Here is an 18,064-nt window from a genome sequence, read left to right on the forward strand (position 1 = left end):
AACTCGACTAAATTCTTGGGCCACAGCCTAGAAATCCCAGGCATACTTAAATAGCTGACTATTAGCTGCAAGGGGTTTTGGTTAAGATAGGAACAAAGTGTTGTGTGGACTCAAAGAAGAAAGCCAAGGCACTTGAGTCCTGAAGACTGAGAGAAATTTACCACGCAAGGAAGGAAGGAAGTGGGGCTTCTATGGAGAGGTCCTTCCTTCAGAAAGCCTGATGCCAGGGAAAAATCTAAAGATGAAAGAGGAGGGAAGCAGGGGAATAAGTAGCAGGACACTGAAATAGTCCAGGCAAGCTTCTTCTTTCTAGAAATAATGTGGTTAGAAGAAGCTGTGAGCCCAGGCTCTGAGGTCAGAAAAAACTGGGATCAGAAATAGTAGGGTTCAAATCTAAGGTCATTCATGCCTCAATACCTGTGCACCCAGGTGCACAGTATTATAAAAGTATTATAACCCTTCTGAGCTTCAGTTTCCTTTTCTGTAAAATGGGGATAAGGAGAGCCCCAACATCACAGGCTGTTGTGAGATAACCCATGGAAAAAAGCATGACAGGCACTTGGCACAAAACCTGAAATGGTGTGAGTGTTCAATACATTGCAGCTGCTATTATTAACCTCGTCATCACCATGGCCTGATGCTAACACAGCCCCACAGAAGGAACTCCTCTATAACAGCAACAGAGCTGAATTCCTTCATATGTGTTTGAGTCAATTGGCGACATTCTTAGACACATGCAGTGCGGCAAAAAGATCTTTGCCCAAAGAAAAATCCCAGTGCCAAAAGCCACCTCTTGAAATACTCTCCTTGTAAACTCACACCATATTTCTTACTCTTATTAATCACATAAAGATACGAGAAGCACATTCTAGAGAAAAGGTTTTAAAGAAACAAATTATGAAGACTATTGGAATACCTATGGTGGGCTTACTTTGTATCTGTAACATCATCAGCGTCTGCTAGAGACCATTATCAACAGCTAGAGAGATGTCACATGCTGTTGTCATTACTACCATGTCCATAACAAGAGTCTGAGAGCATTCGTTCTTGCAAAGCCATTCTGCACCCAGTCCATCTATGTCACTATTCCTGGGATGGCATTACTATGCAAAAAAGAAGAAAATGGTACAAATATTCTACTCAGTTCTTAGTCACTATGTGTTCAGTAATATTTTATTTTAAATTCTTCATGTGGTCGAGGAGCTAACATAAAAGTAATATACTGGAACTCATCCACGAATGCTCGAGGAAATGTGGAGAATATTTTGTTGTGATTCCTCAAGCCATGGTAATAGAACATTCATGAAATCCTTGCTCTTAAAAATGTTCCATGGCCAACCAATATTTGCCATAGTGATACTGCCATATAGTCAGCACTGGAAAAATAAAGTCATGAGAAACCATTCTCATCTTCCCCAGAAAGCTGGCCAGGCTATCTGCTTCTCTTTCGGCTAAGCTGATACCATCCACAAATTCAGAATGTTCTCTCACTTTAAAACACACAAATCAAAGGAAAATGTAGGGATTCCAACAATCCATCCTGAACCCAACAGACCATTACAAATTCACCAAGCTTCCTTTCGGCTTTAAATTTGCTCTCCGGCAAAAGCACAGTAGTAAATGAGTTCATTCCATCAACAACAGAAATAAGCAGTCATAAACCCAATTGTCCTAGAGCAAGCAGAAGAATGGGTTCACGAGTTGGGGACAGAAGGGAAGAACTGAGGCTGACGAGAAGATAGTATTTCTAGCACATCATTAAACCAAATGTGATGGGAAGAGCTTATGGGAAGCAAGTGGAATGTGATTCTGACAGAAAATACCCAGGTCTTACCAGCATCAAAAGAAGATTCAAGTTAGGAAGGGGTTCCCAAATGGCTTTCAGAAAATCTGATACATTCTCAAGCAACTGAACCAAAGCATTCTTGGAGGCATACACAAGAAAACAAGAGAAGAGAGTGGTGAAGTAGACCTTTCTCTCCATCTAAAACCTGTCAGATGTGAAAGAAACTTCCATCACAGAGAGAATCACCAGTTACCAATGCCAGGAGCACAGTCCATTTAGCCTAAGTGCATTCTTTTCATGCTTCTACTGCTACAGTTGCTAGTTATACTTTCCTGTAAGCAGCATACTCTGGGGGTTAGGGACAAACCCCTGCACTCAAACTATCTGGCTTTGCCACTTCCTGGCTCTAAGGCTGCATTCCTCCATCTGCAAATGGGCTTAGCAACTAAATGAGTCAAAGCAAGTAAGACATTAGCACTTAACACCGTTATAATCTTTTTGATCTTCTCTAGATTCAGTGTATCTTTCTTGGCAAGGAAATAGAAGGTATAATATCTTTCCAGTGTGACTCCCACAGGGCTTATAAAAAAGTTGAAAATACATGCTGGCTTTGATTTTATTCACTCTTTAACAGATATTTACTAAGATCCTACTATGAACCCACAGGTACTCTGCTGGAAGTTGGGAGATATCCTGAACAACAGATACAAACGAAGACCTTTTTTTTTTTTTTTTTAAGATAAAAGTACATTTTAATAAAGAAAAAAATTCAACATTGAAGGCTCAGACATTCTTCGGGTACTGGGAAGGGGAATTCCCACTTCTTCCTCCCACCTCCCCAGCATCATTGTGGAGGCGGGGTGACAAGTTCCCTGCTCTTGGTTTACCTCCCAGTACAGGGGGGACCAATATGTAGTTGAATTTGGGGAACTGGACCTCTATTGATTAGGCTTATGCCTTTAAGAGGAAACTTTCAAAGACTCCCAGGTCCCTTTCCTGAGTCCTAATCGACCCTGATTGTACTCTGTAGCCGTGCATTGCTAAGCATAGAGGATACAGAGTCACTATTAAAGAAAAATTCCTTGTACACATGCTTCCCACCTGGTCATGTCATTACCGTATGGGACTGTGATATATACTTAGCTAAGACCCCGCTTCTGAAATGCTTTACATGCTTTTATAACCATTTATGTGTCCACCCATTAATTGCACATATATTTACCAAGAGCCAAAGACCTGATTTGAGCTTGGGTAGAGACTGGAGAGAAAGGCACTGTCTGTCCCCAGTGTAGAATCTTAATGTTTTAGAGATGAGTTCACAGACGCAGTCCAGGAGCAAAAGCAACCAACCCTACTGCACACCATTAGGAGACACAGCACTGAAATAAAAGCCACATTTGAGGCCGAATCCAAGCATGTTCCTTGCTCAAGAATTCTGCTCTTGCTACTATCCCAACGGCTCACCATGCTCTTCCCCAAACAGCTGCATGGCTCCCTTGTCATTTAGCTAGTGCACCTCTCTACTCAGACGAAACCTTGGAGGTGAAGTCCAACCTATCAGGCTCAAATTAAGTAGCAACCCCTCCCAGCTTTACTTTTCTTCACAGCACTTACCATAGCTTACCAGAAAGTAAACTCCAGTAGGACAGGACATGTATTTTTGCCCATTTTATTCATTGCTCTAGTCCTAGCACAGGAACAGCACCTGGCACAGACTCAGTGCTCCATAAATAATGTCCTAAGAATGAGCCTAGTGTTCTTTTTATCTACATCTCTATCTTTCTGATACTCCTGCTGAAGAAGCTCACAACACTGACACTGGGGGGAAGAGGGACAGTAAGAATCCAACTCCTTAAACCTGAGTGTTATGAAAAGAGCTGAAGCACATGGAATGTGACTAGGGCAGGCGGAAAACAAGCTGAAATATGAGCTCTACTTAAGCAGCAAAATGAGCTGGGGTGGTGCACCAACATGGCGTTAAATAACAATGGGTTCCAGATGGAGGTATCAAATCAGAAATTCAGGGGTATGGCATTCCACCTTAGCTTCATGGAGATGACCGGGGTGGGAGGATGTGATGAATGAGACACAAACCTATCCAAGGGCAAATGTTGGCTCATTCTTATTGGGTCTTCAGATTTTTCAAAGGAATATGGAAATCGTGGGCCATATGTGAAAATTAACATTTCCACATTAATTCAGAGTTGTTTTCAACAACTACTTGGGCCAACCTAACATCTAACATCAAGATTCAGACCAGTGGGACCCATGGTCTTCTCTGGACACTTCCCCAGGAGCCACAGCAGTGCCATATGTAGGGTACTGAATGATGTCTTCTCATGTTCTTTACAGTTGGCAAGGAACCTCCAAAGCAGGTTTGTGGTGTCCTAATCCTCCCTCTTAGAACCGAATGAACAACTATTCTGACCTACTAAGCTTTTCAGTTCTTAACGCAAGACCATGGAAAGTCAACTGATCTTCAGTACAGGATGTTTCTCAGAGTCTTTCTGATGAATTACAAACAAATAAACACCAAGTAATTACAGAGATTTGAAGCGTTCTAGAATCAGGTAGACACTAAAATAAATCAGAGAAAGAACTGAAATCATTTAAACTCCTACCAGACAAAAAGTTAAACATAGGAACGTGGCTTTTTTCTCTTCCGATTATTTTATTTTTTATCTGTTTCTTTCCAAAAGGACTCAGAGCAGCTTATGTAAAAGTATACAGCATGAAGATGAAACAACAACAGAAAATTAATGTGTGTGAATGAAGGAAATAAGATGAAGGAAAGATAATTCAACAGAAATATATAATGGACTTAATAAGATTAGTACATAAAATGCAAGTAAGAGTCTTATTGTTTTCTACAGGTGGTCATAAGTCACTTTCTAAGCTGGGGACAGAGAGTCTAATATCTACAGGGGCCAAGCAGTTAGAATAAAGGAATAAAACAAACTGACGAGTGCCTGTTTTAAGGAAAATGGCATTATATTACTAGCTCCCAAGGTTGCCATGGAGACAGGTGAGCCCAGTGTTACCAGATCTGATTTTTCAATAGATGCTGGAAATTCAAACATACTTGTGTGAAATCTTCCCATTTTCCAATGTTGGAAAACTAGTTTTTCTTTTGGCTAAAAAAACCCAAATATGTGTGAGTTAAAGAAAACATGCCTGTGACCATAAAGAGGAAGAAGACATGATCAGTTACATGACTAACTATATCCATAAACTAACCCAAAGCTGCAAAGAAGTACAGTCATTTGTGGTATCAAAACCAGAGAGACACTTCTCCCAAGAGTCTAAGGAGGACACTGTAACATCCACAAGATAAGCACCCCATACAATCAAGATTTATAGGGCTTTATCTTATAACGACCTCCAACAGAGTTGCTAAGGGCATAATGCTAAGTTTAATTTAGTAGAACTAATTGGCAAGGTGGACAGGTGGCAAATTCTCAGATATAGAGATTCCTGCTGGTCTCATTTATTTCAAGTATAGATTTTACAGATGTCCCTTAATTAATTTTTAACCAATTACCCTTTTTGACAAATGTAAAATTCTCACACCCTTCTTTAATGTTATTTCACAAAGTAAAGCAAAAGCCACCTTGGAAAATAATTTTTCAAACAACATTCTCTTCCTCCATGTCTTAGAGTATTCAAAGAAATGGACGAAACCTCTATTCTTCACAATGAAATCCATAAATATTGGTTTTTCAGAGCAGCATTTGATAAGCATGGAGTAATACCATGTTCAAGGTTAGATTCCCTGACCAGGACCCAAAGTGAGGTATTCTACGGGGCCATTGGGTTCAAGGCTATTCACTTTAATGGACAGTCCATCGGGCAGTGGGACTGAACTCTCTGAATGCTGAAAGACCTGGCACATCTCCAGTCAGTGGCCAAGGAAGTATACTCACGTAGGACCAAATGTCTTCACAAAAAGAGCATTGTTCTATATCTGTCCCAGGTCATGAACAAAAGGACAATCAAGTTCTATGCCAGTGATGCTTCATGGAATCCCTGAGGTGGTGTTGATAGGGAGGTTGGATTACAGCCTGGGCCCTTGACATATCTAGAACTAGTGCAGTTTTACCTCATTTATATCATGTATATTCAGTTCTGATATAATGTTTGTTTCTAAAATGGAAATTTGGGGCAGCCCTGGTGGCCCAGCGGCTTAGCGCCACCTTCGGCCCGGGGCGTGATCCTGGAGACCCCGGGATTGAGTCCCACGTCGGGCTCCCTGCATGGAGCCTGCTTCTCTTTCTGCCTGTGTCTCTGCATCTTTCTCTCTCTCTCTCTGTGCCTCCTGTGCCTCTCATAAATAAATAAAATAAAATCTTTAAAAAAAATGGAAATTTGTTCAGACCCAATTCTTTTTTTTATTATAAATTTATTTTTTATTGGTGTTCAATTTGCCAACATATAGAATAACACCCAGTGCTCATCCCATCAAGTGCCCACCTCAGTGCCCGTCACCCAGTCACCCCCACCCCTCGCCCACCTCCCCTTCTACCACCCATAGTTCGTTTCCCAGAGTTAGGAGTCTTTCATGTTCTGTCTCCCTTTCAGACCCAATTCTTCTATTAGAGTACAATTCACCCAGAACTCAAATGAATTTTAGTTTGCTATGCATTGTTTTGTTTGCAAGAAATACTAGATGAACGCAGAAAATGCACCCAGCTGAATCGAGCCATGTGGGAATACACAAAATGCACACACTTCAAATATCTACCAATTACCCCAGTTTACCATGAACATTATGCACCACACCCATTCACTTCTAGAGCTACAACTTTCCATCAATTCCGGATATGCTTCCTTCCACCTCTTCGCTGTAATGTACAAGCTACAATCCTTCTCACACCCACTCCATAAGCAAACATCAGGTCTTTTCAAGAAAAACTATCAAGTCTATTGCTGTATTTATATACTGCTTAACCATTTAGCAAGTGTAAAACTGTCTACTATTTTCATTAGGTTCTTATCATTTCTTCTTTTAATATGTCACTGATAAAGTTTTTGAGGATGATGCCCCTATCCTATTTTTCCTATAGACTCCATGATTTTGCCTAGCCAGTGATTTCTTAGAAATGCATGTGTTATGTTATAGTAGAAACAACAACCAACCTAGACTCTACATAAAATATTTTTTAAATGTGTTTTGATAGAATAGAAGTTCTACTCAAAACTACCATGCTCTGAACTCCAAGGGATACCATTCACATTATATTTGATGTGTATCCTTTATGGCCAATTAATTAACCTGGTATTTAACAAATAATTATGTGAAACCTCATATGTGTGATGAAAGTATTATGTTCCGAAGAATGTACTTGCTCACTTTGGAAAATTAAAAGAAAACCAAAAAATACATAAAAATAAAAATCCTTCACCATCTTAAAATGCGAACATTTTGATGCTTTTCAGTTTTTCTTCTTTACATATATATCACTACCACTCCTGATATGTGTGCTACTTCATCTGACCTATTTATCTTAATTTGGCTTAAAAATTGACCTGCTACTTCTAAATCAAATACGCTTATTTTTCTGGGTGGAAAAAAAAAAAGCGTTGCCAAACTGAGTCAATCACTTCACATTAAATGAGCACACACTATGCTCTGTGGCACGCAAATTAGAATACTCAATAGACTGTGTTTAACCACCAAGAGAATTTCTTTAACTTTCCAAATTTGGCATAGTTACAACATTTCTTGCCCTTAAGATTAATCACTATTTTCATTCTAGTTCTAAGATTTGTTAAAAATATAAATTATATAAATAGCACATTTAGAAAAGAAAATGGACTTGTATTATTAGTTTCCTGCAAATTACAGCTTCAGGAATTGCATTCTGTCCTTTTCTGTCACCTTTTCGAATATTGTACCACCAAAATTACCTACACAAAACAAAGCTGCATTTGAATATTTTTAAGTAGTAAATACACACATTAAAGTCTCATGACGACTGCCTACTAATTTTCCCTCTTTATTTTTTTCAGCAGAATTATTTTAAGATTTGATTTTTTGTGAATATAGATTTAAGAGTTTAATAAATTATGTGAAAGATATAGATATGTATATATGTGTATGTATCAAAGACTGGGCATATATATATATATGACATGGAAGAAACAGATACATATAAATACATACATGTATTACATGGAAGATATAGATATATAAGTACAAGATATAGATAGATACAGATACATACATACATGCACATGTGTCTGTACATATGTATGCATGTATCAATCAAAGATTGGGCTCAAATATATATATTCTTGAATTCTCTCTCCTACAAAATGTGAAATATGTTTGCCATTATAGCTGTCAGAGCTAAATTCCTTAACTGGCAACAAGCTACTAGGAGACAAGAGCTATTTGTGATTTCATCCCCTCTTGTCCTTTAACGAAATGCTTAGAAACACCAAGAAATGAGGGTAATAGGACAAAATCAAAATATGCTAGATAATCCATAACACACATAATAATTTTCTTGAAAATCATCTATAATTGATTTCACTCTTCTCTTTTAAAAAAAAGCGGGGTGGGTAGGGGGCCCCTGGGCTAAGTCACTGTTCAAGTTCCACACCAGGGGTCGGAGGGAACACTTAGTCACAAGGTTACGTCTTCAGGCCAATCTCCGCCACATTTTACTCTTCTCTCTCTCTCTCTCTCTCTCTCTCTCACTGAACAAGACAAATGTCTTATTATTATGACAAATTTGCGGAGGAGGGGTAGCTAAGCCCTCAGTGGAGATTGTTCTCTGTGTGTGGTATGACAGGTGAAGTGTTCCAGCTCACCCTGGAACTTCACAATTGATGCACCTGGTTTTACACATTCCTGGGAAGGCTGTGTTTGAGAACAGATGAAAGTGAGCCCTGTAACTTTTCCAACAAAGCACACCTCACACAGCATGGGCGATTCACACCCTTGACCAGAGGACAGAAAGCAAGGCCCAGGAGTGGGCTCCGAATTCACCATCCATAAAGGAGATGTTTCTCTCTGCAGCTCAGATTCTACCTCACATTCTACTCTTGTGATAGACACTGGCCTTCACCAGCATGAAAAAAGTTCCTAAATAGCTGACCTGCTGGATTACTACAATTTTTGCTCCCGTTCTCTAAATATCCAAGAACTATCATGGGTGCTCTGGAGAGAGGGGCCCCGTTAACCTCCTCCAACTTTGCGAAGATCTTTCTACAGATCTTTCTCAGTGACACACACAGCACTAAGGAAACAGGTGCTTTAATTTTTAAGGTCTCTTCCACAGCCCCCTAATCCGAATGTTTTAATTTTTTTTTTAAAAATCTCCTAATATTCCCTTACTTGTTTTTATGTGTCACTCTTTCCTATGGTAGGACTGCATTTAGAGTGAGATCAATTTTCTCTTTCACAAGTACCGAACATTAATTAACAGAAATCTTGAGGCAAGGTCCCTTCTGAGCTCACAGAGATGTCACGGGCACTCAGAAAAGCTTTCAGCCACCACCGACGTGCCCCAGCCTTAACACCACAGTGACCTCCATCAGCCTGAGAGCTGAAGGGGAAGGGCAGGACCTCCAACCCATGGCAGGCAGAAAATGCAACTGGGCTCTTCCACACCCTCCAGCCCAGGATCCTCTGCATATTCTTCCGTTTAGAGAGCTACTCAGACCCCTATTATTCATCAGTGTCCTAAAAAGATACAAGAAGATAAAGTCCTCAACTGTGCTAGGCACCGGAAGGAAAAAAAGCAGCCACAAAATGAAAACTGCCTTTTAAAAGTAGCTATGGTTAAACATTACAAAAAAAAAAAAAAAAATCACATGCTTTTGCTCCCCATACTATAGCTAATGAAAAGGGGCATTTAACATCCAGTGGGAAAAGCAGTGTTTTTATAATTTCATCAGCAATTACTACAAAGCTCATTTGTAAGAGCTTGGCGAATCCTTACTTATTCTGACCTCGAGAACCAACATTCTCTGGGGTTAGAATCCAGGGACTTATTCTAATGTTGAATGTTCTCTCGAGTCCCTTTAAGAGGAAAAAAAAAAATGAACTTCACATCGACTGATGCTTGACATTGTTTTAATCTCCCCACCTCACCCCCCCCCGCCAAAAAAGTGCAGGTTGAAACCATTATAACATGTCATAAAGCATCAGTAATGGCCACTCAGCAATAGCTAAACCATTTTTAAGGTCATAAACAAGCACATAAAGTGTGCTACACTAATTTATTGGAAACATCCTCTTTAAAAGAGTCACAAAGGGCTCCAGCTCAATCACATTGCTCTCCTCACACCAGCCGCCAGCCACAGAACTTACATATGACCTTTGCAATTCCCCTTGCAAATTCTTTCAGCAGTTGGGCATTCCACTTTCAAACTTAGGGGGAGGTGAGGCAAAGCTATAAAAGTCAACAGCAAGAACACTAGAATATGCTGGTATAGGATAAATGTCTTTCTCACAGAAGAAATGTGGGCACTGTTAATTTACAGAATCCGGTGCAAAAAAAAAGGCAACTAGTCAGACCTCCTTCACCACTTATATTTTAAACCCAGAAAAGCAAAATCAGACTTACCCTGGGAAGCCATCCTATAGGCTGACTCAGAAAAATAGCCTGTTGACAAGCCAAAAACAGTTTTAAAACCAATGCTCCAAAAACTCGCTGGGTTTAATCCTCTCATCCACCTACTAACCCCTGCTACTACGTATGCATCTGGCTTTTGTTAAAGAACTTCTGCAAACATACAGTGGATGAGTAATCCTTCAGACTTCGTAAAACATGCCAAACCCATCACTAATAACAGTAGTTTCATTTACTCATCACATTTTTGACTGCCTTTATTTTATTTTTCTAAACGAAATTAGTGTTTTTTGCTGATGCAAATTCCCTACCACTAAAGCATGCACATATTATCCAAAAGGCAGTAGGTTGCCTGGTGTGTACCTAACTAACTCTCTCTGGGTCCTTGTCAGCGTCAGTAATGTTGAACTAATACATAAAGGCACCGCCTGCTTGACAAACTATCTTTTAAAATTAATATTACCACTATTCCCCCCAAATAAAAACAATTCTACTTGTTTTTTTTTTCATTGAGAAAGGCAATTGTTTTATGATAATTAATAGAAGTCCTAAAGAATACGAAGCAAAATTTCATCCCCGTCTCCTTATCCAATCCCTGCTCTTAGAGGTAATCGCTGTCAAAAGTTTTTAATATATCATTCCACAAATTTCTAGTGCATATTACACATGTGTATTCACCCACACACTTCAAAGAAACTCCCGGAGACTGTTAGGTCTTAGACATTGAAATTTCCAGATTTTATAAAGATAACACTACATATATAGTATAATATCCCCAGTAAGATGGGGCAACGGCTCATAATCAAGTGCATTAATATTTCTGCCAGGAAACATATGAATATTCAACTACATGAGATAATAAAGACCATAAATAGCCTTGTGTCATTTGTCAGGTAATTCTGCCAAATGAAGTAAAAAAAAAAAAATCTTCAATAGTCAAAGACTTTTGGATTTCAGAATTATGGATAAGAGATTTCAAACCTATAGTTTTTCTCCCAGCTACTAACCAAATTTTAAAGACTTTCTTTTCATTCTAAATGTTCATGATAGGAAATTTAGAAGAATATATATGAATAAAGTTAAAGTCACACCTGTAAAATCCCACCACACAGAGAACTGATGTATCAAGTACCTCCTGGAAGTATAGACTCAGTACTCTATGGGCAGATTAAAAAAATTATAGCAAAGATAATTCTTGTTTTCATACCAGGTAAAAAGTAATACCTATTTTAAAAAATTAGAAGGCACTGTGCTACCAGGGTTCAAAGGAGGCATTAGTCAGGCAGACATGCATTATCTTTCAGGCTACCTATCACCTTTTAAGATACTTCCTGTGTTTTGGAGAATTCCCCTCCGTAAAAAAAAAAAAAAAAAAAAAAAAAAAATTATTTTTTCTCTTCTCTAGAGAGAGAGCATGAGTGAGTGCGTAGAGGGAGAGAATCTCAAACAGACTCTCTGCTGAGTGCAGAGATGGATGTGGGCTCAATCTCACAACACTGAGATCATGACCTGGGCCAAAATCAAGAGTCAGATGATTCACCGACTGAGCCACCCAGGCAGCCTTGGAGAATTCTCCTTCTTATGAGTTCAGAGGGAGACAGAAATGGATTCCATGGTGAAAGCCAAGTGCTCACTTTCCCAGACTCCCTTGCAGCTAGAATGAGATATGTGTGTTCCATTTGAGCAATCAAATGTACCTGGGCCAGAATGTACAGAACTGTACTCTAGCGAGGAAAAAGCAGCTACATCTGGAAGGGCACAGCGGTATGGGGTTTGGCTGTGTGGTTTAATGGTCTGCGCTAGTTGGGTCAATGAGGCAAGCTATAGAAGCGGCTACATCACTGTCCTCGCTGGATTGGTTCTATGGTTTGCTGGGGCATGGCTCCTCACTACTCAGCCCCAGGCTGCTTCATTGGCCTCCCAGGGGTCCCAGACTCCTGAATATTCTATAATAAACTCTCTGTCTACTTCAACTGAACAGAATTTAGTTTGTTGACAGAGTGAAGAAATTTGACTGCTATAAGGAGGAAATCTCTTTTAACAAGGCAAGGCAGCATGATATAGTGAGAAAAGAAAGATAACTGAAAGCCAGAGATAGCAGCTTTCAAACCTTGACTCATATCCCCACCCTATGCCAACTGTCTCTGGGAGTGTGGGCAAGCTGATTAGTTTATTTCAACAGCAATTTCCTTATCTGTAAAGTAATAAGATCCACCTTGCAAAACTGGTCCTGAGAAAGAAATGAGTTCTTTCATTTATTCACTCATTCATTCATTCAAATACTTTGTTGACCTTCTATTATGTGATACACACTGTGCTAAATATCAGGTACTAGAGTGGTCAGATGTAGCAAATAAAACTACCAGCCACCAAACTGAATTTGAGTTTCAAATAAACCACAGATAGTATCTACTAGAAGGAAGTCCTACATTTGGGATATACTTATACTTTAAAATGTCCTACATTGGGGACATACATATATTAAAATATTATTTGTTTTGCTCTGAAATTCAAATTTCTCTGGTGCCCTGTATTTCACCTGTCCTATATTTCATCTCAATAAAGAATAGTGCACCAAAGAGGCAGAGTCCTTGTTGCCATGGACCCTCAGTACAGTAACAAGGGGGTAAAGGAAAGGCAGGTTGACAAGTAACAAATAGGTAAACTACTACACAGTGTAAACAGAGAAAAGAGCTACAAAGGTGATAAATTAAGCAAAAGATAGAAATAAAGAGGAAAGTATATTTAGTTAATAGGATTGCTAAGGAAAGGCTCATCTAGGAAGTAAACTCTGAAAAGAAAATCATGCTGAAGGAAATTAAAAACTTCATATAATAATAGAATATCCTGCACAAGGCCTGGCACACAGTAGATACTCAATAAATGTTTCTTTTAATCCTTGGCAGAACTAAGACTTCCACCTCTCTTGGTTACCCTACACTAGCCCTGTCCCTGTGGGGTGCAGGAAGATGCTAAGAACGGGTATAAATTGACCACCAAAGTCCTCCTGCCTCAGAATGTATGGCAGCCACTACCTGCCTACAACATCAAGGAAAGACCCCAAGCCAGAACTTCCCAGCTCAATCCTCCTGAATGCCTGACCCACAGAGACCACAAGAGAGAGTAAAATGAAAGTTATTTTTTCAATCACTGTATTTTAACAGGATTTATTTTGCAGCAATTGTAACCAAGTGTTAGCAAGAATGAGGAGCTTCCAGAACTCTCAGACACTGCTGGAGGAAGTATAAACTGAGACAACTACTTGGGAGACTGTTTGGCAGTGCTTAAGAAAGCTGAACCTACACATACCCCAAGTACCAACCTGGCTTCCACAGCACTGTTGCAATTTTGATTCTTATCAATCGCCATAATATACCCCCACCTCCCTTTTTTGCTGGATCTGTAACACCCCTTCCATCAATTATGCACAGTGCCCAGTTTAATCTTTCTAAAACTCAACTTTCACCATGCCATTCTGCTGCTCAAAAGATTCTCTCTATATATATTTAATAAAATTCTCCTGATTGATTAATTTTAATACTCAAATCTGGGGAGTTTTACTAACCTGTCACTGAGGGGGAAAAAAAGACAAAATAAATAAATAAATAACCCAGGCATTCAGAGATTTAGAAGGCAGCTCCATGAAATGCCCTCCAAAAAAATAAAACCTTTACAGAAATCATGATCACTGTGAAATACATGTCTGGAAATACATCTCAAAGAACCACACTAGTTAACTATTGCTATCTTATTCAAACAGAATGTTGCATGAAAAGCTGAGTGCTATATGATAGTGACAGCCACCATCATATTGCACAGCGAAGAATGAGTTTCAAACCTGAAAGGTCTTCCAGTGCACAGCAAGGGAGAAAAATAGTTGATTCCCAGCATGGAAGAGGAAGAGGTGGAGGTAGAAGTCGAGGAAGGGATGGGAAGGGAAAAGAAGACAACCCTTAATCTCCTCTACAGTTTCCTGCTAACGCCCCACTCTCTGATGATTGTCTGAAACTGTAACACAGGCAGTGGTTAATAATGGGTGGGGAAAAAGCATAGTAACTCTAACAACTGCCATTTGCTCTGTGTCTGCCACATGCTAGATATTATGCTGAGCCATAAGATACTTATATCTTCATCAGCATTATTGCAACCAATATTTATGCCAGGTCTGTCTAATACATTTAACAAGTCTCATCTCATTTCACCTTCACACCTTGCAAGGTTATATATATGATCATTCCCATTTTACAGATGAGGAAGCCAGGGCATGGCGAGGTCAGCTAATGTGCCTAAGATCCTATCCATGAACGCATGGAGAGTCTAGGGTCAAGCAAGATTAAACAAACCGTAAAAGATCAGCGAGAAAAATGTGAAAGCATCTCATGGGAATGCTCAAAACTTGGGAAGAAAAATAAAGAGATGCACTAAAAGCCAATTTATGGCAACATAAAAACTAAGATTCATGAAATCATAACCTATGGGATGGAGTACACACAGAGCAACATGAAGAATCTCAGCTGAACTGACCAATTTTAAGATCCATGTTATACACTCTGAAAGAGAGAGTCATATCCCATATGCATTCATATATTCATCAAATTTTTAATGAACACCTACTGTGTGTCAGACACTGTTCAAGGTGCCCAGGATATAGCAGTGACCAAGAAGCAAAAATCCTGTAGAGTGCCCTGAACAATAAACTCGATAAATAACTAAGCCACAAAAGAAGTTAAAGAAGTATAAGTAAAGCAGAGCAAGAGGCATCAAAAGGACCAAGATATAGGCAGGAAAGGGATACAATTTTAAAAATGGCAGTCAGGGTAAGCCCAGAGGGTGACATCTGAGCCAAGGCTTAAAGGAGGTTGAGGAAATGAGTTTTGGGTATGGTTGGAAATGGGACTGTGCCAATCACATTGGAGCAGCGGTGAGGAGGCCAGTCTAGCCACTGCAGAAAGTCCAAGGGACAAAATAAGAGGAGATAAATCAGATTAAATAATAAGAGCTAAACTACAAATGGTGCTATAGGCCCCTGTCCATCAATGATTCTTCAGTTTTCTGTATTCTTGAGTAACATAGACTTCTCACCAATGTTTTTTTAAACAAATCGTGTCACCCGTTTCTTTGTTTTTTCAAATCCATCACAGACCAATATTTTTATGAAAAGTAAAATAAAAATGAATTCTTAGACAAAGAAAAACAAAACACACACACAAATATGCAAACCCATTTGTATCAGATTCAACAGACCTAAAATTACTCTGTTCAATTGCTATAAATATTTCTAAACACTCTCAACTTCTGTTCTTTATTGCATACCAGCAACACATAGCTCATGAACCAGTCCACTTCATGGGTCACACTTAGAATAGCATGAGTCTTAGATCATACACACATGTATATATACACATGAATGTGCACACACATTAGGAAGTCCAGTATTCAATGCAGATGCAAATATTTTTGCACTCTAGCTAATAATAAAAAATAAAATTCTTCTTTTAAATTTCTGTCAAATACTTATTTCAGCTATTAAGTTCATGATGCTCATAATATCAGACTCCAAGAATACATTAATATATTAATTATGCCTTACTTCAAATCATCCCAAGAATTAAACAAGAGAAATTAGGATCAGATTATTCATTTTATAACAGATCCTACACTTAGTAAAATAAGTATCATTAAGATTGGCTTTATGTACCTAAATATCACGATGATTTATTTTATTCACATAATGTAATCCTTACATATTTATCTTCCATATTTATATATCTGCAGTTTATAGAAAAACATATTTATTGTGTAAACTAGCATGATGAGGTTTTAAATATGCTATTAAAATAATGTTCACTTTGACCACAGTGTATTCCTTTCCTTATCTTAGGTTAATACTCCCTACTTGAAAATTATCCTATACAACCTAAATAAAATTTGATTCAATATAATTTGAAAATAAAACTAACATGACTTTCTAAGAAGGAAATAGATTGTCCTTTTTTGTTTTCATTAAAATAGATCCAGATTAATGAGGGATGCTAGCTAATCTTTTTAAATTAACCTTCATCTAAAAGAAATACAACCTTTGAAACTACATAAACATAATCTTGAAAGCTCTAGTCATTCACAAAGCTTTCTTAAGTCAGGATGATTTCATTATTTTCCTCAAAATCCAAGTAAACATGCATTCCAGAGAAAAGCACACTTGAGGCCCTGCAAGGAGTCAATACAGACTGATTTATTACCCAGTATTCATGCAAGTAACTTTAGTTTTAAGCTAATTGTAAATAAAAGTGAAGATATTTTTTTTTTTAAGATTTTATTTATTATTCATTCAGAGAGAGAGAGAGGCAGAGACACAGGCAGAGGGAGAAGCAGGCTCCCTGCAGGAAGCCCGACAGTGAGACTGGATCCTGAGACTACAGGGCCACACCCTGGGCCGAAGGCAGGCACCAAACCGCTGAGCCATCCAGGGATCCCCCAAAGTGAAGATATTCTTGATTACATTTATAACATGAATTTTCTAGAAGCAGGACTCAAGACCATAGCCTTTGAGCTTCACAGACCTTCTATCACATCATTTGGCAGAAGGAGTAAATATTTACTGAATTGGAGAATGAAACTATGATTGCCCATTTCCTACAGGCTGCAGAGGTCACCAACGTTCAGGCACACTTTTGTAGGAAACAGTAAGTCTCTGGGGCACCTGGGCCATTGACTTATATCCTAGGTCTCTGCACATCTTGTGCATTGCCTGTTTGCTGGTATGGAAGTATTTAAACTGATGTGAAGATCCAAAAAAAAAAAAAAAAATGAAGAAAAAAGCTGACAATGAAAACAAATTGGGAATTTTATCCCAGAGATGCTATCTACCAAAGCAATGAAATGTTTAAAACCTGACTCTGCTGCCCCTTCTTGCCATGTCCGTTCCTACTGACTACTCCTTCCAGGAAGATTATATTCCCCTCCCACTAGTACCAGGCTTTGCCACTGACATCTTATGGCCAAAGAAACATGTGTACAAGTGACATGTGCCACTTCCCTGGGGAAGTTCTAAGAGCCACTGTATAATTCCGCCATTTCCCTTTTCCTTCTGTTTAAGACAAATAGGTGCTGCTCTTTACGTCTTAGTTTCACAAAGAGACATAGACACAGCCAATGCCAAGCTGAGATTTTTTGTAAGTCCCTAAAATTTTGCAGTGCTTTGTTAATGCTGCAAAATTTGGCCTCTGCTGACTGATACAATGACTTTTTCTCAGCATGTATTCATGTCTTTAGGAGAAAAGCCTGTAGACAGTGTTTGTCAAAGACTTAATGGTAAAGCACACACCATATTTTCTCAAGCTTTATAAATTCTAAATAGGAAGGTAAAAAACAAAACATTAGAGATTTAAAAGTTAATTGGTGGGAGTTAGGGAAAAACAACTGGCTAGGAATCAAAAAATCTGCCTTAGCATATTCTCTAGTTTTCTAACTAGGTGCATACTCTATAGCAAGGCATTTCACCTGACCTTAGTCAGCTTCCCCATTATAAAACTGAAGGGGATCAAACCAGATAATAATCACCAAGGCACCTCATTCTGTTCTTTTCTTTTTTCTGAGTCTTATATTTGCCATTATCACATCACTGCAGCATTCACACAGAAAAGGGGAACAAAAGAGCAACCGCTTGCAACCCTATCACATGATTCTAGGGTAGAAG

General features: G+C 38.8%; 1 protein-coding gene across 27 annotated transcripts in view; it reads right to left on the bottom strand.

The window, feature by feature from the left end:
- Positions 1-18,064, bottom strand: part of MITF (melanocyte inducing transcription factor) — a 218,481-nt gene that overhangs the window by 119,028 nt on the left and 81,389 nt on the right. For 4 of the 27 annotated variants that reach the window (XM_049098427.1, XM_049098437.1, XM_049098432.1 and 1 more), the window contains exon 1: positions 10,363-10,498. The exons of 15 other annotated variants lie outside the window; for them this stretch is intronic. In XM_049098427.1, the coding sequence (XP_048954384.1) occupies positions 10,363-10,468 (106 nt within the window). In that variant the 5' untranslated portion in view covers positions 10,469-10,498. Of the gene's footprint in view, positions 1-10,362; positions 10,507-18,064 lie in introns of those variants that run through there. 8 more of the 27 variants (XM_049098436.1, XM_049098431.1, XM_049098434.1 and 5 more) reach the window with 5 other exon arrangements.

The sequence above is a fragment of the Canis lupus genome, chromosome 20 (assembly GCF_003254725.2).
Source record: "Canis lupus dingo isolate Sandy chromosome 20, ASM325472v2, whole genome shotgun sequence".
Classification (NCBI taxonomy): Eukaryota; Metazoa; Chordata; class Mammalia; order Carnivora; family Canidae; genus Canis; species Canis lupus.